This window comes from Podarcis pityusensis, assembly GCF_964106645.2.
Source record: "Podarcis pityusensis genome assembly, chromosome: 10".
NCBI lineage: Eukaryota > Metazoa > Chordata > Lepidosauria > Squamata > Lacertidae > Podarcis > Podarcis pityusensis.
Window position 1 is genome coordinate 46,908,480 of NC_138035.1, and position 18,288 is coordinate 46,926,767.

The 18,288-nt window shown below is 41.4% G+C and overlaps 1 protein-coding gene across 19 annotated transcripts in view; it reads left to right on the plus strand.

Moving 5' to 3' along the window:
* The window catches only part of GRIP1 (glutamate receptor interacting protein 1), a 332,684-nt gene that overhangs the window by 249,933 nt on the left and 64,463 nt on the right, over positions 1-18,288 (plus strand). For all 19 annotated transcript variants that reach the window (XM_081022289.1, XM_081022294.1, XM_081022298.1 and 16 more), the window contains 3 exons: positions 13,800-13,935; positions 15,614-15,759; positions 18,039-18,122. In XM_081022289.1, the coding sequence (XP_080878415.1) occupies positions 13,800-13,935; positions 15,614-15,759; positions 18,039-18,122 (366 nt within the window). The remainder of the gene's footprint in view (positions 1-13,799; positions 13,936-15,613; positions 15,760-18,038; positions 18,123-18,288) is intronic.

The window sequence follows — 18,288 nt, forward strand, 5'->3', positions numbered from 1 at the left end:
CTCTCTCTCTCTCTCTCTCTCTCTCTCTCTCTCTCTATATATATATATATATATATATATCCCTGATCAGCTGTTGCATTCCTTAGAATGTTCCTAAGAGGATTGTATGCTGTAGTGGTACACTAGATACCAAGAAAATGGGGCTTTCAGTGTTACATTCCAGCTCTCTAGAATCAGCTTCGGATTAAAATTAGGGTAGCACCTAACATTTTGCTTTTAGGTGGTTATTGAAAGCTTGCATTTCCTGAAGTGTCTTCAGGGCCTTTCCTAAAATGTGTGTCTGTTGTTGGCATCTGTCTGTCTTGAGAGATGATGGAGGAAAAGTCAAACTGCTCTGTTAGCAGCACCTTGGGATGAGAGCCTAGGTAGGAGGTCCTGGGCTGCCCATACAATAGGACCTCCCTCTCAGCTTCACCGATGTGAACCAAAGAGAAGCAGAGCAATATGTTTGGCACCAGCTTGGTTGAAGAAGTTGCTGGAAGGAGGCGTACAAGGCGCCATCCAACCATTTAGGGAATCCAGATTTGTGCAGTCCTTAGTCTTTGCTTCTCCCAAAGTTTTTCCTCAAGACAGTAGGTATGGGTTTCCCCTCAAGGTTTACTCTCAAAGCCTTTCTCACAAGGCAGCAGAGGTTTAGGATCAATAGTTTTCCTTCTCCTAGATTTGAGGCTTCCTCAACCTCAGCCCTCCAGATGTTTTGAGACTTCAGTTCCCATCATCCCTGACCACTGGTCCTGCTACCTAGGGGTCATGGGAGTTATAGGCCAAAAACATCTGGAGGGCTGAGGTGGAGGAAGCCTGTCCTGAATGGGCTACCTTCCCAGGTTGACGAGCCCCAGCAGCCCCTCAGTTCCCTCTACAACACATGCAGAAACTGCCTTCTTGAAAGAGGGTGACAACCAAGAAAAGAGATCCTTCTCCATGGTCCTCCCACTTCACCATGTGTAGAAATCTCTCCCCAAAGAGAAAAGGTGCAGAACCTTTTCAGCCCAAAGGCCACATCTCACTTTGGAGCAGCCTTCTAATTAGGGCCACCTGCTAGTGGTGGGTGGTGCCAGAGGCAAAAGTGGGTGGGACAATGAATGTAAATTTCACCTTGGCTAGATGCCCCTCTCTTTCCTCCATCTGGGATTATCAGAGAATGCATTCCAGTTACACAAAAACACTCAAGCAGGTTGCAAACCAGGGCTGCTGAGAGTTGCAGCAAGAAGAGACCATGCATGGCCTGGGGAGGGGATTGTGGCCTACCGAGAATCTCAGGGGCCACAAAAGAGTTGTAGTGGTCCATATTTAGCCCCTATGCTTTATACTCCCCAGCCCATGCTAAGGAGGCTCACTTGGCACATGCTTTAATGTCCCTTTTAATCTTCCAGGTCCTTTAATAACATTTAAATTTCATTTTAACACCTCTAATTTTAGTCACTATTAAATCTTATGGGGACATGTTTTAGATTCTATTGGGGTTTTCAGATTTTATATGATTGTGCCATGTGCTCACACTTGCTTTTTGGTTGTTGTTGTTTTTGGTTGGTTGCATCATTTTGAATTGTTCACATTTTGAATTTATGTATTTATAAACTTTACGTACTGCAGTATAAAAAGAAATCTCTAAGCAGTTTACATAAAATATAATTGGGAAGGGGGGGATCAATATAAATTCATAGAGCACCAACGGTCCAATAGAACTCTTTTACGAGCTAAATAAAAACAAAATAAAATTATATACCATATATCAGGCTTCCTCAACCTGGTGCCCTCAGCTTCCATCAGCCCCAGCAAGTATAACCATGCTGTCCTGCAGCTGTTGGGATTTGTAATGCAAAACAGCAGGAAGGCCCGAGGTTGGCAAAGGCTTGTTGTTGTTGTTGTTGTTTAGTCGTTTAGTTGTGTCCAACTCTTCATGACCCCATAGACCAGAGCATGCCAGGCACTCCTGTCTTCCACTGCCTCCTGCAGTTTAGTCAACTCATGCTGGTAGCTTCGAGAACACTGTCCAACCATCTCGTCCTCTGTCGTCCCCTTCTCCTTGTGCCCTCCATCTTTCCCAATGTCAGGGTCTTTTCCAGGGAGTCTTCTCTTCTCATGAGGTGGCCAAAATATTGGAGTCTCAGCTTCAGGATCTGTCCTTCCAGTGACCACTCAGGGCTGATTTCCTTAAGAATGGAGAGGTTTGATCTTCTTGCAGTCCATGGGACTCTCAAGAGTCTCCTCCAGCACCATAATTCAAAAGCATCAATTCTTCGGCAATCAGCCTTCTTTATGGTCCAGCTCTCACTTCCATACATCACTACTGGGAAAACCATAGCTTTAACTATACGGACCTTTGTTGGCAAGGTGATAATATGTTATTAAGGAATAATAATTTCTGTTTATTTAAAAGGTATTTAAAGCGCCGAGTGCTTTTTGTTTGAGTTCCCTTTAGGGTAGTTCTTTTAGAGAGAGGTCTTAGATCACTCTGGTAAAAGCCTGATGTTCTATAGCCACTCCTGGTCGTCACCATTATTTATCTTGTAGGGTCAAGTTGGTAAAAATCTCACCTCGGTTCATTAGCTCCGTCGGGTGTTGCAGGAGGGTTCTCCGCGAGACTACTTTCAAGGTAGGCAAGTAATTCTGCCAGGGGATAAAATGAAGCAGAACTTGCCTTCAGTTTCAGCCGCTCCTTGTTTCTCAGCGTTTTTCCTCCCCCTCTTCCTTTTTCTAAGACTTTTAACTTGAGCTTTTAACTCAAGCCTTGTGAATATATTAGTTAAGGAACAGCTGCCAAATGTTGTAGATAAAATGCTGAGGCTGATAAAAGCTGAATAAAAACTGATAAAACTAATAAAAACTAATGAGCTCCGCAGCAGTTGCGTGGTTTTTAAGTCAGTGCTTCCACTAACGACGCCATCTTGGATCCCCTGGCGCTGTGGGTAAAACCTCAGCGCCTAGGACTTGCCGATTGCATGGTCAGCAGTTCGAATCCCCGTGGCGGGGTGAGCTCCCGTCGTTCGGTCCCAGCTCCTGCCCACCTAGCAGTTCAAAAGCACAATTATGTGCAAGTAGATAAATAGGTACCGCTTTCTAGCGGGAAGGTAAATGGCGTTCCGTGTGCTGCTCTGGTGCCGGTTCGCCGGAGCAGCTTCGTCATGCTGGCCACATGACCCGGAAGTGTCTGCGGACAGCGCTGGCTCCCGGCCTCTAGAGTGAGATGAGCGCACAACCCTAGAGTCTGTCAAGACTGGCCCGTACGGGCAGGGGTACCTTTACCTTTACCTTTATTTAAAGCTAGTTATTGGCTCCGCCTCTCAAACTACCCAGGGGGGAGCATTCCGAAAGGTGGGTGCTACCACTGAGAGAGTCCACTTCCATGGAGTCTCCGAGTGATAGTCTGGCGGTTGTGGGATGGCCAGCAAGGTTTCCTTGGCAGATCTTAAGTCTCAATTTGATCTCTAAGTGGGGGAAGAACTCTACTAGTTTTAGTGTTTGTTTTCTGTTGTATTGTATGTTGCCTAGAGGCTCGTTGCATAAGGCAACTAATAGTAGTATGCACTATTTATTTAGGAAGTTGCATGTTTGTTTTTTCAACTCCCATTTTAATTGTAATTAACTTGCCTTTGAAAGACATTGCGTACTTGCCATTTTAAAGCTGGTGATAGACTAGAATGCCCCTAGGGACATTCCTTAACAAAAAAAATACTTTGTGTGTAAAACCTGATAATAGAACAGAATAAATATACTAATTGTAGCAGAACCAACAGCACACTTCAGTACATTTGTTCATTAATTTTATATGCATCGGCTCTTTTTTAAAAAAATATATGAATAAAACTCCCTCACCAAAATTCCCATTGGAAAGGACAAACACTAGCTCTTCCCTTCTGATCAAGGTCTTCTCGCCTTTGAATACTCAGGGGCTTGTACTGTGGATGCCTCTGTGTCAATAGTAATTGTTTCTAGTAGGATGTAGCTTATTTGTGCATTTATGGCTTTCCCTAACTTGTACCAGCCGAGTCAATGAAAGGTTAATGTGAACCTTCATGTATTTATCAAATGATGCCCTTTTAAGGCAATCACTTGTCTCCGCACTCAGAACTTGATCGTGCATTCATTCATCCAGATCAATGGCAAATCTCTCATGGTAAACCCTTGAACATTCCTTTTCATCGCAACACTACAGTGTTTAATTATGCAAAACAAGTTTATGGGCAATAGGAAGCTTTTGGTAATTTCCCATTTTCATTAGATGTAGCCAAGCTTCAGGCTACACCTTCACTTTACAGTCAGGCTCATCCAGCCCATGAAGCGCTGTGAGGCAATTGCCTCAGGGCAGCAGACTCCCAATAGCCGGGAGAGGAGATCCATCTGGCCTCTGTAGGGGAACACTACTTGTCACCTTCTGCACTTCTTGACCGCTGCCTCCTCTTCTTGCTGTATGCCTGCTCTGTGCTTTCTAGCATTTTGCCACTAGAAGCAAAACAGGAATGTCGCCCCCAGCCTCCTCCTATACCATGTCTCCACCCACATGCCCACTTCCACCCACCACCTACCACAATGCCAGGCACACAGAGGAGGCAGGGGGTGGCATTTCTTCTTTTGTTTCTAGCAGGAAAATGTCCTGGGCCAACCCTGATTCCATGTCTTCAGGAACCTGTAACTACACATAGAAAGGTAAAGGGTAAAGGGACCCCTGACCGCTAAGTCCAGTCGCGGATGACTCTGGGGTTGCGGCGCTCATCTCGCTTTACTGGCTGAGGGAGCTGACGTTTGTTCACAGACAGTTTTTCCGGGTCATGTGGCCAGCATGACTAAGCCGCTTCTGGTAAAACCAGCACACAGAAATGCCATTTACCTTCCCGCCAGTGTGGTACCTATTTATCTACTTGCACTTTGACGTGCTTTCAAACTGCTAGGTTGGCAGGAGCAGGGACCAAGCAATGGGAGCTCACCCCGTCACAGGGATTCAAACCGCCGACCTTCTGATTGGCAAGCCCTAGGCTCTGTGGTTTAGACCACAGCGCTACCCGCGTCCCTAACTACACATAGGTAAAGGTAAAGGTACCCCTGCCCGTACGGGCCAGTCGTGTCCGACTCTAGGGTTGCGTGCTCATCTCGCTCTAGAGGCCGTGAGCCGGCGCCATCCGAAGACACTTCCGGGTCACGTGGCCAGCGTGACGAAGCTGCAGCTGCCCAGCCAGCACCAGCGCAGCACACGGAAACGCCACTTACCTTCCCCCTATAAAGCTGTCCCTATTTATCTACTTGCACTTAGGGGTGCTTTCGAACTGCTAGGTGGGCAGGAGCTGGGACCGAACGACGGGAGCTCACCCCGCCATGGGGATTCGAACCGCCGACCATACAATCGGCAAGTCCTAAGCACTGAGGTTTTACCCACAGCGCCACCCGTGTCCCAACTACACATAGAACCCTGCTATAAATGATGGGTGCAATTGTTATTTGTAAACAAACCTTAAGAAGTACCCTTAGATCAGGTCCACATGGTTATTCTTACAGGCCCCTATATATTGTTTCATCGTACTTGATCCTCACAAACAACACGACTGCTTGTGTTTTCCCCTGGCTGAATAAGCAAACGCAGGTAACCGTGCGCTATGCAGCAATAATGCAGGCTGCCGGGTGTTGGGGAGAGAGCACTGCTGGAACATCTTGGCTTCCTCCACTTCACTTTGACATGTAGTATCTGGAAATGGAGCATATGAGAAGTTAGCATGGCAGGCTGTACAGGGAAAAACCTTCCTTTGTTTCCTAGAGCAGGACTAAAGAATAAAGTGGCATTCTTACCCGGAAGAATGATTAAACTGCAGCATCCTAAGTCTCCAAAGGAGACGACTCCACCACACTCCTTGGCAGCAAATTCCTGACAGTAAGAGCTGTTCGACAGTGGAATTTGCTGCCAAGGAGTGTGGTGGAGTCTCCTTCTTTGGAGGTCTTTAAGCAGAGGCTTGACAACCATATGTCAGGAGTGCTCTGATGGTGTTTCCTGCTTGGCAGGGGGTTGGACTCAATGGCCCTTGTGGTCTCTTCCAACTCTATGATTCTATGATTCTATTCTATGATTCTATCCTGGGAAATGGAAGGTTTCGTGTAGGTGGGTGTTGGGAATGTGTGACTTGTCTTTCCCCGCCCCCCCCCCGCCCCCCCGGAATCCTGCTAACATTTGTTGTAATCTTTACAAATTAAGGTCATTATAAAATTGCTTATCAGTAGCAGCATTTTCCCTGGGTTGCCTCCATTACAGAATGAGTCAGCAGGAATTAGAAACTGATCCCATCTAATGACATGAAACTGTAGTTGGCACACCATGCTTCTCATGTGATAACTAGTACAATAGCTTATCACAGATAGAACCTTATCACACTAATGCAGTTCCCCTCAATTGGAAGCAAGCTGTGCCACGATAAGCTTATAACTGGATGGCTAATGCCTCAAGAGGGTCATGTGATCTGGCCCTCAGTTGCCCTTACACGAGATAGATTTTGTTAGTTTACACATTCAGCTGCTGCATCACAAATTTAACTGCAAGGAAATTGCTAAGTAGGCATGGGCAAGAGACTGTGATATTTTCATGGGCTATGGAGACGCTGTGCAGAATCTTTTCATGCTACAAGAAGGAAGTAGTCCTTCTGAAGTCCTGGTCCAAAGAAGGACAGGCTTCCTGCATTCTTAATAGCTATGTAGAAATTGAAGTGACACAGAGCTGAAACCCCTATTTTACAGAACTATTAGAGATACAGAATCTCTGTCCTCCTGTCTGTCACCCAGTGAACGCAGTAGGAAGAGAGAACTTGCTGCCTAGCAACATTTTTAAAGTAGATCTCATAATCATATAGTGCACAGGTAGGCAAGTTTATTAAATAAATAAATAAACTTGGAATGGCAGAAAACAAGGTCCTTCTGAAGTGTATTGAAAACTGTAGAGTTCTGCTCATTTTCCATTTTAATTGCATTGATTATTATATCCTTCAGTGTAAAAAAAGAATCAAAGATTTTAGCTGTTGCTGAAATAAATCAAAGTTCACTCAAATATATTAAAAGTGATGTGAACAGGCAGGATACACTTCCATTTAACTGTGCCACAGTAAAATTGCTATAATAAAGATGGTAATAAAATTCGAATGCCCCTGCTTTTTATAAATTGATTTCTTCTTCTTTTTTTTGCAGTCTTACTTCACTTGTCTCTTGGGGGGCTTCCACACAGGAGGTTATTGTGGGCTCAGTGCTGCTCAAGCATCCTTCGCAGCATCCACATACCACCCTCACCTAGATCTCTTTGGTAAATTAAAAATTGGTTTACTTACAAACCCTTCCAAGGTCTGGTTCATGTGCTTTTCCATACATCAATCAGAAAAGCTGCAAAGGCAGTAAAACTTAGTTTAGTTACAAAGCAGTGAAAGTTCCCAAATTATTGGTATAGGAGCTCAAGAGAGCCATGTAACTGAGCTGGAGTGAGCAGCTCAAGCTTCTTCACATGTTGAGTTTCTCAGGTAGACTTGGGGTGAACAATAGGCTTTATTACCTATTTACTCCCGAGGTAAAAGGAAATGACATAGGTAATTCTATCGGTGGAAGAAGATTGGAAAAAAATTAAAGATTATTTACAGAAATATTGTAAAATCAATGAATGTTAGAAAAATGTTGGAATGAAGTTACATGGCTTCAGTAGAAATGTTATAAGGAATTAAGTATAAATAGATTAATAGAATATTAAAGGAAAAAATAAGGTTAGAATGAGTTAAGATAATTATAGGATAGAAAACAGAGATAAATGGAAAGGAATTGCTGAAATAATTAACAGAAGTGGAATACAAAAAGGGAGGTGTGAGGAGGTCGTGGAAATAAGTGAATGAAAGATGGGATAATGAAATTGTTTGATTTATTTTATTGTATTGTTTTGTTTAATGTATTGTATTGTATGTGTTTTTTCTTTTCTTTTAGTGTTTAAATTTTTTGGAAAAGTAATAAATATTATTTAAAAAAAAAAAAAAGACATAGGTAATTCTAGCAGAATAGCTTACTCTATGTAACCCCTTCATGCTTTAATCAGACCTAAGCATGTTGGTTATTAGGAGACTGGTTATCCCACAATACTCAAGCTAGTAGTGGATCAGAAGACTGTATTCGTGCAGAGTGGAAATCAAAATCAAGAGAAGTTTCAAAATGGTTCCAATGGCAGATATGGCAAGATAGTGGAGTACATCAGTGATTGTAAGGTGACTAAGAAGGAACTGTTACAAATTATTCTCTGCTAAAATGTCTTTTACGCATGGAAGTATATTTCCATTCTTGGATGAATGCCGCTATGAAGGTAGATGCTGCCTTTCATTTGTATATTAGATTCTACAATCTTAAGAGAAGAGACAAGTTCCGTATATGAGAGAAGCAGGTTCAGACAGAATTACTGCTGATAGTTTGGGAAATGAATTTGAGGCTGAATATTTGGGTTTTGGCACTATCAAACCCTGCTCCAAAACTTCTGAAAGCCACAGCAAAATTAGCTGTGTTTTCCATTACTGTACAGCATGTTCAACCTGTACTATACAATTTTCATTGCTGTCACGCTATTATCAACAGTAGTCTGTGCCTCCCTTTCTTTCCAGATAAAATCAACCAGTTAGAACAATATATTATGCAAACAAGAGCTCTGCTCAGAGAGAATCAAGTGCTAATGCTTCCGATTAATTTTAAAATCCTGTTCTGGAAGAGATCCATTGGAGATAATAGGGGAGAGTGGTCCCTGACTGAGACCTGTCAAAATTTTGACAAGCGTTTGGTACTTTTGAGTTGATATTTTACAGACAGATGGTTGGAATTAACTGGGTGTAATAGCACCAAAAATATTACTATCCTACCTTTTTTCTTAGATGGCTCTTCCTAGAAGTTAATATATTTTTAATGCAAATATCCCTTATTCCTCTATTGCTCAGAATTCCCTTTTTTGTGTGTTCTAATCTGATAACCATTACAATTTCTTGGCTAATTTTATGAAATCGAAAACGGAATATTTGGTGATGAGCACTCCTGTGTAGGAAGTTAGCACATGTCAGATCTTCTTAACAGAGGATTGTGCGCTGACCGCAGGACACCCCCTCTTTAGCGCTGGTCGGGGCGGTGTCCTGTTTCATGATGGAGTATGGCTCCACGGTCACCCTAGGGAGGTGCTCCAATGGGAGTGCAGGGAGAGCTGTGGGGCATATCTAAACCACAGCCTGACGCTCATGTGTCATTGTGTCTTTTTCCCAAGGGGGCTGGATTGTGGCCTTTACGCGCAAGCAAAATACTACGTCCATCTTCATTCTTCCTTGCCATTAGCTCATTATGCTTACGCAGAACCTCAGGCAGCAAGTACAGAACCTGATTAGAAAGTAAAAGTATAAGTTAGACCTGCAGGAACCCCTGAATTATAGATTTCTCCACCTCTTCTCAAATGCATTTAAACATATTGAAATGGGAAATCTTTCTGGGTGCAAAATACTGTTAGCAACTAGGGCCCCATCTGCAATATACTGGTACATTTAAAGCCATCTTGTTCAGCCATGACTCCCCTCCCCACCAAATCCTGAGAACTGTTGCTTGTTAAGTGTTACGTACTGAGTTGAATAGGATCCAAACTGCAGCAGTCTGATTGGTCCTAGAACAATAGGATCCAAACTGCAGCAGTCTGATTGGTCCTAGAACAATAGGATTCAGAATGCAGCAGTCTGATTGGTCCTAGAACAATAGGATTCAGAATGCAGCAGTCTGATTGGTCCTAGAACAATGCAGCAGTATGATTGGTCGGCAGGAGCCACCCAATCCAGCTCCAGATAGAAGTGAATCCACAACCTGATTGGCTTACAGGAGAAGTCCAGAATTAGCCAATCACGTGCAGCCCATTGTGTAAATAATGTATATAAAGCAGATACTTTGAGGGGACTTCCATTCCTCCTCACCACTATGAGCTGAATAAAGAACATGAAATCACTTTGCGACTCTGAGTATATTTCAGATATACTCAGAGTATATTTTATATATTGAGTATATTTCAGTATATGCTGAGAGTTGTTAGGAGCTTCCTATTCCCCTCACAGAGCAACAATTCCCAGAGGGGTGTTACAATAAATTCCTCTTCCCTAATGTAATCTGGGAATTGTAGCTTCATGAGAGGAATAGGGGTCTTCAGAGGAAGCCATGACTGCTTAAAGTTAAATTATACTGCATTAAATGTATAGTACAGAAAGGGCCAAAAATGTTTAGCTTTTCTGGGGTGCAGCACATTCTAATGTAAACTACCATTTTGCTTTCAAGTTTCTTGTGTCTTATTTTAGTCTTGAAGCAACCTTCATCTGAATCCTTTAATGGTAGGGATCTTAGATGTGGATTCCAATTCAAAATGTGATGCACTGTTTATTTAAATCTTTGAATTTGGAGGAGATTAAAAATCCCAGTCACCGTTCTCAATTGACTTTGAGAAAATATCAAGCTTCAATTGATGGAATATTATCTGTGCTTTAAAAATCCTAAATGTAAGACTTCTCCCAGTGCTTCCAGCCATTGTCTGTATATTTTCTATTTTGTTTTTTAATTGGAAAGATAAAGTTATCGCTGTTTGTTTAGAAATCATTCTTCACTTGTTTTATCGCTAGACTAGAATATGTTTATACTGAGTATGCCTTGCAAGAAAACACCTTATGAATTATTTTAAAGCTCTTTTTTGCTCTTTTGTTCTGTTCTAGGTCTCTTGAAATGTTTTGCTGCAAACCCTTTTCTGTGCACGAATTGTATCACTCATTTTTCAGGAAAATGTTATGCTTTTATGCAGAACAACAAAAACTACTACTATTATTTACTTGGATATTAGTCTCTCTCTTTGTTCTGTGCATAGGATTCCACCCTGAGTCTGAAATGAATATCGTGACCTGATAATTGAGCTAACAAGCATTTGTATATATGTCCTCTCAAGTGATATTTACTAGGGGGTAGGGAAAATATAGGAACAAAGGCATTCACTCTGATTTTAAAGCCCACAACTTCTTTAAAAAATCAGAAAATTGAATTACCTGGTATAAATGGAAGGTTGCTGCACGCTGTTCAAATGGAGTTCAGCCACGTTACGTGTAAACATTTTCAAGGACTCCTCGCTTTATACTGAAGCCTTACAATTGATTCCATATGAGAGTTCTCAGAGTGGTTTGGGTCAACAAAGATGTGCAGAAAGTAAACGATGAGCAGAACAGAGAATTGTTGCCACAGCATCTGAATTTATAAACAATAAGGTAAGGGGGTTGCGCTCAAATTAGTCATACTAAGAGTAGACCAATTGAAACTAATGGCCCTAAGTGAGCCATGTCTATTAATTCCAGTGGATCTGCTCTGAGTATGGCTTAGTTGGGTGCAACCCAAGAATAAGGGCAGGTTTCTACATAACAGAAAAATGCAGAAGAGACAGGTGTGAGTTGAGGTGCCTTCTCTCTACTTGCTGTAGTGTGTTTTTACAAACCTGCTCGACTTATTAAGGTGACACAATCTCACACACACACACCCTGTGTTATGTACTGAAGTTCTCACCCTGGGCCAGCAGGGGGATACTGTAGATAGTTTTCACTCAGGTCCGCATATGCAAATAAGGGATTGAAAGTGACGTTCAGTGATTGGATAGTTACAGGAAATGGTTACTGTTGCGTTCTAGTGGAGCTCTATATAAGCAGGCTGGCTGAACCCTTCAGTTCAGTTCTGTTCTGGCCTGTGAATAAACAAGAGCTGTTTGAAGAATCGCTGTGTCGTCTGATATGTTCACCCACAACTTAACACCCTGCCCCCAAATTAAAAATGCAACAAAACTTTTTCCTTTCCCCTCCAGTTACTGGTAGCTAAAGTGTATTATATGTCAAAGCCCTGAAGAGAGAACTCCAGCTCCCTAAGGAAAATAACATCTTATTGTTTGGGTCTTATCAAGTGCCAGGCTATGCAAAACCATAGGGTTTTTTTGTGTAAATTAAGCCGAGCAAAGCAGAGTTGGCACAGCATCTGAAATTAAGAAAGGCTCATTCACGATAATCAGGGCTGAAGACAGGATTTGCTTGTTTTACAGTCCTCTGAGATGTATTCATTATGGAATCAGTTCTGCTCATGTATGCACAATTTTTGCAGCTACCACACAATTATGTAATCGTCAAAATGTCATCCTGTGTCCCCCACGCCCTTTAATCCTGACTTATTCTTTCCAAGGAAACTCTGTCAAAGTTAACAATTCTGTTGCCGGTGACCTGTTTGCGATACCTGAATGTGTCATTCTCAGCATCTTTGGTTCTGAGGCTTCTTGTAGACCTAGATTCCTCTCCCCCTGCCTTTTGTGCTGATTGGTAGCCATGCCGCCACATTCTGTCCTAATTCCTTTTTTAAAAAAATTGATTACAAATTCCCCTTCCTCTGCTTCTTAGCCTCAATAGTTTGCCTTCCGTATGTTACAGCAGCAGCATATGGTCAAAGGAATGTTTCCATACAGGTATTGCAAATTTGCCCAGGTGTAGATACTGTCTTCCCACAAGGAGAAGGCAGAGGCTACACCCTCCCCTTCAGTCAAGATATAGACTCACCCAATGCCTAACTACCTTACAAAGTTGTGACGATTGCTACGAGGTAGGTGAAAACCAGATGGCCGATGCCAAATGGAAAATTCCTACCTGGCCCCCAAATACAGTGTGCGACTTGATCCATAATGGACTTGAGAGCCAGTGTGGTGTAGTGGTTAAGAGCGATAGACTCGTAATCTGGGGAACTGGGTTCGCGTCTCCGCTCCTCCACCTGCAGCTGCTGAGTGACCTTGGGCTAGTCACACTTCTCTGAAGTCTCTCAGCCCCACTCACCTCACAGAGTGTTTGTTGTGGGGGAGGAAGGGAAAGGAGAATGTTAGCCGCTTTGAGACTCCTTCGGGTAGTGATAAAGCGGGGTATCAAATCCAAACTCCTCCTCTTCTTCTTACCCAAAGTGTTTGTTGTCTCAATACCTGGCTGCAACGCTGTTCACACTTACCTGAGATAGGTTTGCTGGACTCAATTGAATGTGCATCTGAGTAGACATCAATGGGTTGTACTTCCCTTAAGGCACAAAATGTCACTATACTTCATTTAGCACATGTGAAAAGGGGAAGGGAGGGGCAAATTAGTATTCCAAACTTTATATGTTATTAAGCATAAATGGGTTTTTCAGATTTAAGTGCTAAGGTTCAAAAGTCAGCCGCAGTCATTTTATTATGCAAGAACTTAGCGAAACAAATCATTATTTAAATAAGCTCTCTGAGATGGTTATCATTTATGTCAAGAGTGCTATGCACTTAAGCACACTTAGCTCTTTGTTGGCGTGTGACCTTAAGGTATAAGGTAATTTCTTCACCGCAAACTTTGGGGAAATAACTGATACCTGATTTGGTTCTGAGTGCTAAATCATTTTAAGCTCAACCTTAGCTTTTCTTTTATTTCATAAAATTTATATGCCTTATTTATATGCCTCTTTATTGTAGGAGAAACCTCAAAGTGTTCTTTTTATTTTTTTAAAAAAAATTATTCAAAGCCAGATATAACAAAGAGCCTTGTGGCAATATGAAGACTAACAAACATATGAAAGTATTGAGCTTTCATGGGCAATTGCCTACTTCGCCACTGGTAACTGCCAAGGGTTAGTAAATACGTTCTCAGCTACTGAACCAACAGTAATCCAAAAAAAGCAAACATTTCTGGTATTACAGCTTTTTCTGAAAATTAAAATTAAACACTAAAATCTTTTATACTGTTTAAAGTTCTAAAATGCTAATCGTTTTCTTTCAACAGAGGAATTCAAGGGCTCAACACTAGTTGAATTAATGAAGAAAGAAGGCACAACTTTGGGGCTTACAGTGTCTGGTGGTATTGACAAGGATGGTAAACCAAGAGTGTCCAACCTTCGTCAAGGAGGAATTGCCGCTCGGTAAATACTTCTCAAACCAAAAAGCAGAACATTGTATGAAAGCCTTAAAAAAATTCCAATAACAAATAAGAAAGGTCTACTGATAACTTAAGGCTGGCATATCAGAACAGACACACAGAATGAAACAATTTATTTTTTTTTGCACCATCTTCTCCCCTGCTTCTCTTGAGTGGCTGATGCTTAAAATATCAAAGATAATTAATTTCCTTTGAATTTGATAATTAGCATCGAGACCTATTTCGAAGTTAAGAATGTCGTTTTAAAATATGCACAGGACATTTAGGTTGCAGTCTCCTATACAACTTCTTAGGAGTAGGCCCCATTTAATTCAGTGTTGCTTACTTCTGAGCAGAAATGTGTAGCATTGTATTGTTAGTGACTTGTGCAGAAGACTTCCTGCTATCAGCTGGCTGAAACTGGATAGCAACTGTTTATAAAGTAAAACAAAGAGTTAAGTGGATTGTATTTGAGCTAACTTGTCTAATTGGCAAGGTCTAAAGATGACCGAAACAAGTTAATAACATACTCCTGCACTATATTTCAAATCAAACTTCACTAAATCAATGAACTTGACTAAATAGGAGAGGAACCATAGCTACAGGACCCATGCAGCCATTAAGCAGGTTGGGGGGATACCAGCTCAGGTGGCAGAAGCCCCCAAATCAGCACCCCCGTCACCAGCTTCGGAGCATGTAAGATCTCTCCAGAAATTGTCATCAATGCCAGTATTGCTTCTCCACTGTTTGAGGAGAACATGGCACAGGCAGTGGCAACAGGGCAGGTTAGCAATTTCTGTTTCGCCTCAAGTGGCAAAATGGGTTCTGCGGCCCCTGCATAGCTCTGTGGTAGAATACAGCCACTCTAGGCAAGGGCAACCTGTTTCAGTCCTTAGTATCTACAGCTGTGTACAAATAGTTAGATCTGGTATGGGGCATTTTTCTATGCTCCTATTCCTCTGGGGGCAGTGGCCTGCCTATTCTTTGCCAGCAAATCTCCTTGCACAGTGATGGCACTGCATAAATAAATAAAAAATGCTGGCTAGCCTAGTATAATGCTATATTACCATTTGGATAATTAGCGTTCAGATAATTATATTTATTATCATTTTATTAAATTTGTATTCTGCCCTATACCCATAGAACTCAGGGCCGGTACATTCTAAATAATATAATTTTTATTAAGAATAATGTGAAACAATACAAAAGAGAAGGGACATTGGTCACCAGATTCAAAGCAAAATACAGTCGTATTTTAACTTGTAAACATTGCAGGTCTTACCCAGCACATTTGAAAGTAATGTTGCTCTCTTTTTTGTTGTTCATTTCCCACCTTTATTTTTAATTAGTTTACTAATTACAGCATAATACAGTAAAAAATAAAATAAAGCAGATGTTCAACTTGCCCATGTAACATCTTGTTGTATGCTTACAGAACAATGCTAATAAATTATATGGGTACTTATTCTCCCCAGTATTCGTTATTCTAAGATGTGATTAAAAACACCATCTTTCTATGAATGTATTAACTCATCCATTTCCTTTAATATGTTAGCATGGATAAGAAAACAGTATTCCAGTTTCTTTCAGACTAGCTCAGAATGAAGTTACTTAATTATTAAGACAAAGTAAAAAACAACAACACAGTTTCACTGAAGAAGATGGTTGCATGTGTGTTGCAGGAGTGACCAACTGGATGTGGGAGACTACATCAAATCTGTGAATGGAATCAACCTGACAAAGTTCCGCCATGATGAGATCATCAGTTTGCTTAAAAACGTTGGCGAGCGAGTTGTATTAGAAGTGGAGTATGAGCTACCGCCAGTCTGTAAGTAATGAGTTCTAAACTGTGATAATTATGTGTGCAAAATACTCTTATATGAGTGAGGTTAATGGGGATGTTCAACTGTTACTGGTTTTTCAAAACTGAAATAGTAAAAAAAAAAAAAAAAAAAAAAAAAAAGGTAAAGGACCTATGGACGGTTAAGTCCAGTCAAAGGCGACTGGGGTTGCGGCGCTCATCTCGCTTTCAGGCCAAGGGAGCCGGCGTTTGTCCACAGACAGTTTTCCAGGTCATGTGGCCAGCATGACCAAACCGTTTCTGGCGCAACCAAACACTGTGATGGAAACCAGAGCACAGGGAAATGCTGTTTACTTTCCCGCTGCAGCAGTATCTATTTATCTACTTGCACTGGCGTGCTTTAGAACTGCTAGGTTGGCAGGAGCTGAGATGGAGCAACGGGAGCTCACTCCGTTGCGGGGATTCAAACCGCCGACCTTCCAATCGGCAAGCCCAAGAGGCTCAGTGGTTTAGACCACAGTGCCGCCACATTCCATGGTTTGGAACACTTAACACCTTCAGGTGCTGAAATTGGGCTTTCTCCCCACCCCCACCCCCAGCTCCCACTCTTTCTCTTCACATGATCCAGTTTCAGGTGTCTCATTGTTTTGTACTAACATGACCATCACTATATGTTTAGCTTCACTCGTCTCAGTCGCTAGCAAATTGCCCATCTGTCTGGCTGAGTTAGGGTACGTGTGAATAAAAGAAGCTGTGGAAGAGTTGGTAACTTCAAGTTGTTTAGCCCCATCACAACATTCTCCCCAAAGAGCAGCACTTTATTCTTTTGTATATTAATGAATGTTGGCCATTTACTTACATGGAAATAAGAAAAAGCACTCACACCAGAAGCTAATACTGCACCCAGTGATTTCATTGTGTGGGATGTGGGGTAGATTTTTTCCCCCACCCTAAACTAATTTTCTGTTTGTTTTGTCCCATCGCACTCAGGTCAACTGGGAAGCAAGGCAGACCTTATTTGAAATGCATTCTTATCCTTTGTCCATACAGCCCTTTGTTGGCTTCTGTTTCTTGTTCATATGTACAAAACAAACGCGCAGTCATACATACAGAGAGGGAAATAAAATGACTTTATAGTCATTTCAGTGCATCCCAGTCATAAAAATTAGAGGTGCAACCCAGCACACCATTTCTGAAATCAATGGTACGTTCAGTTCTTGTTGCTCAGCGGTGGATTGTGTTCAATTGTTTGAACATATTTAGTTTTTAGGTCCTGGTCGTTTAATTAAATTTGATGTTTTTATTAACAATTCTGAACTTCAGTGCTCTGTTTATGATGTTCTTTGGTGTCAATAATTAAGCTTTGTGATCTGAATTAGGGGCTCTGATTAACTTAATCAACTGAGCATACGGTGAACTTCATAGGTTAAAGGCATATATTTCGAGTGTAACAACTCTGTTTACACTGTTATGTTGCGTGTGTGTGATTTTTGTCCACTGAATCGAAAAATGAGTCTGTCACGCTGCATTACAGTTACAACCATAACTGTTCATTTAAGTTTTCAGAATTTCTGACCTTGTACAAGTATATATTGTAATGAAACTGAATGATCAGTGTCTAGCTATTACTGTCACTATCTGATCAACAAAGGACACAATTCCTTGTCATGCCATACTTCTTTTTACCATTCTCTTTCTCCTTTCCTCTCAGGTACATCCACACACGCCAGTGTTGTCTATGAATAAGAGGGTATTAGAAATGAAGACTCTTGTGTTCAATTGCTAGCTCAGCAATACTGGCAGACATCTCAGTTGCAGCTTCTTGGCTGTAGAATTGGAAATGTAGCACCCTGGGTTATAGGAATATTTTGAGGCTGACAAGATATAAATAGTATCCTGAAGGTTATATATATATTCTGCATTGCTGTTCATTACTCTAATGCTGATATCTAGCAAGACTGATTTCAAAGATCAATCAATCAATCAATCAATCAATCAGAAAACACCTGAAATGCTGAATACAGCCTTAGTTCTTCCAAGATTTACAATTCTATAAGCTTATACTTATAGGGCAGAGGAGTAAGATTATCAAAACCATTGTTTAAACACAGAAACCTGTCTCAAATTGTGTAGGTCAGCATGGCTCTGTCGAAACCTCTCAGAAGCTGATTGTTCCTGTATTTTAGGGGGTTTTTCCTAAATCTAAATCTGAATGAATTAATTATATTAGAAGTACTTCATTAATGACTGTAAGTGTTTTTATTATTGTACATAGTATAATTGGAAAACTTGTTTTAATTTTTCAGCTGTACAGGGTTCAGGTCTCGTTTTTAGAACCGTGGAAGTTACTTTACATAAAGAAGGGAACACTTTTGGGTTTGTAATAAGAGGTAAGTTCTTCCAAACCCTTCATTTCTCGAGCTTGCTGTCCCTTATAAGCCTATTCTGTCTACCATTCCCCTTTCTCTCCACCTATTTGTCCCACAGCAGAGCTGGTAAATATGTCCCTTGTCCTACACAGTTTAAGAATCACAGTTCTTACTGTTAGTTGTGTTC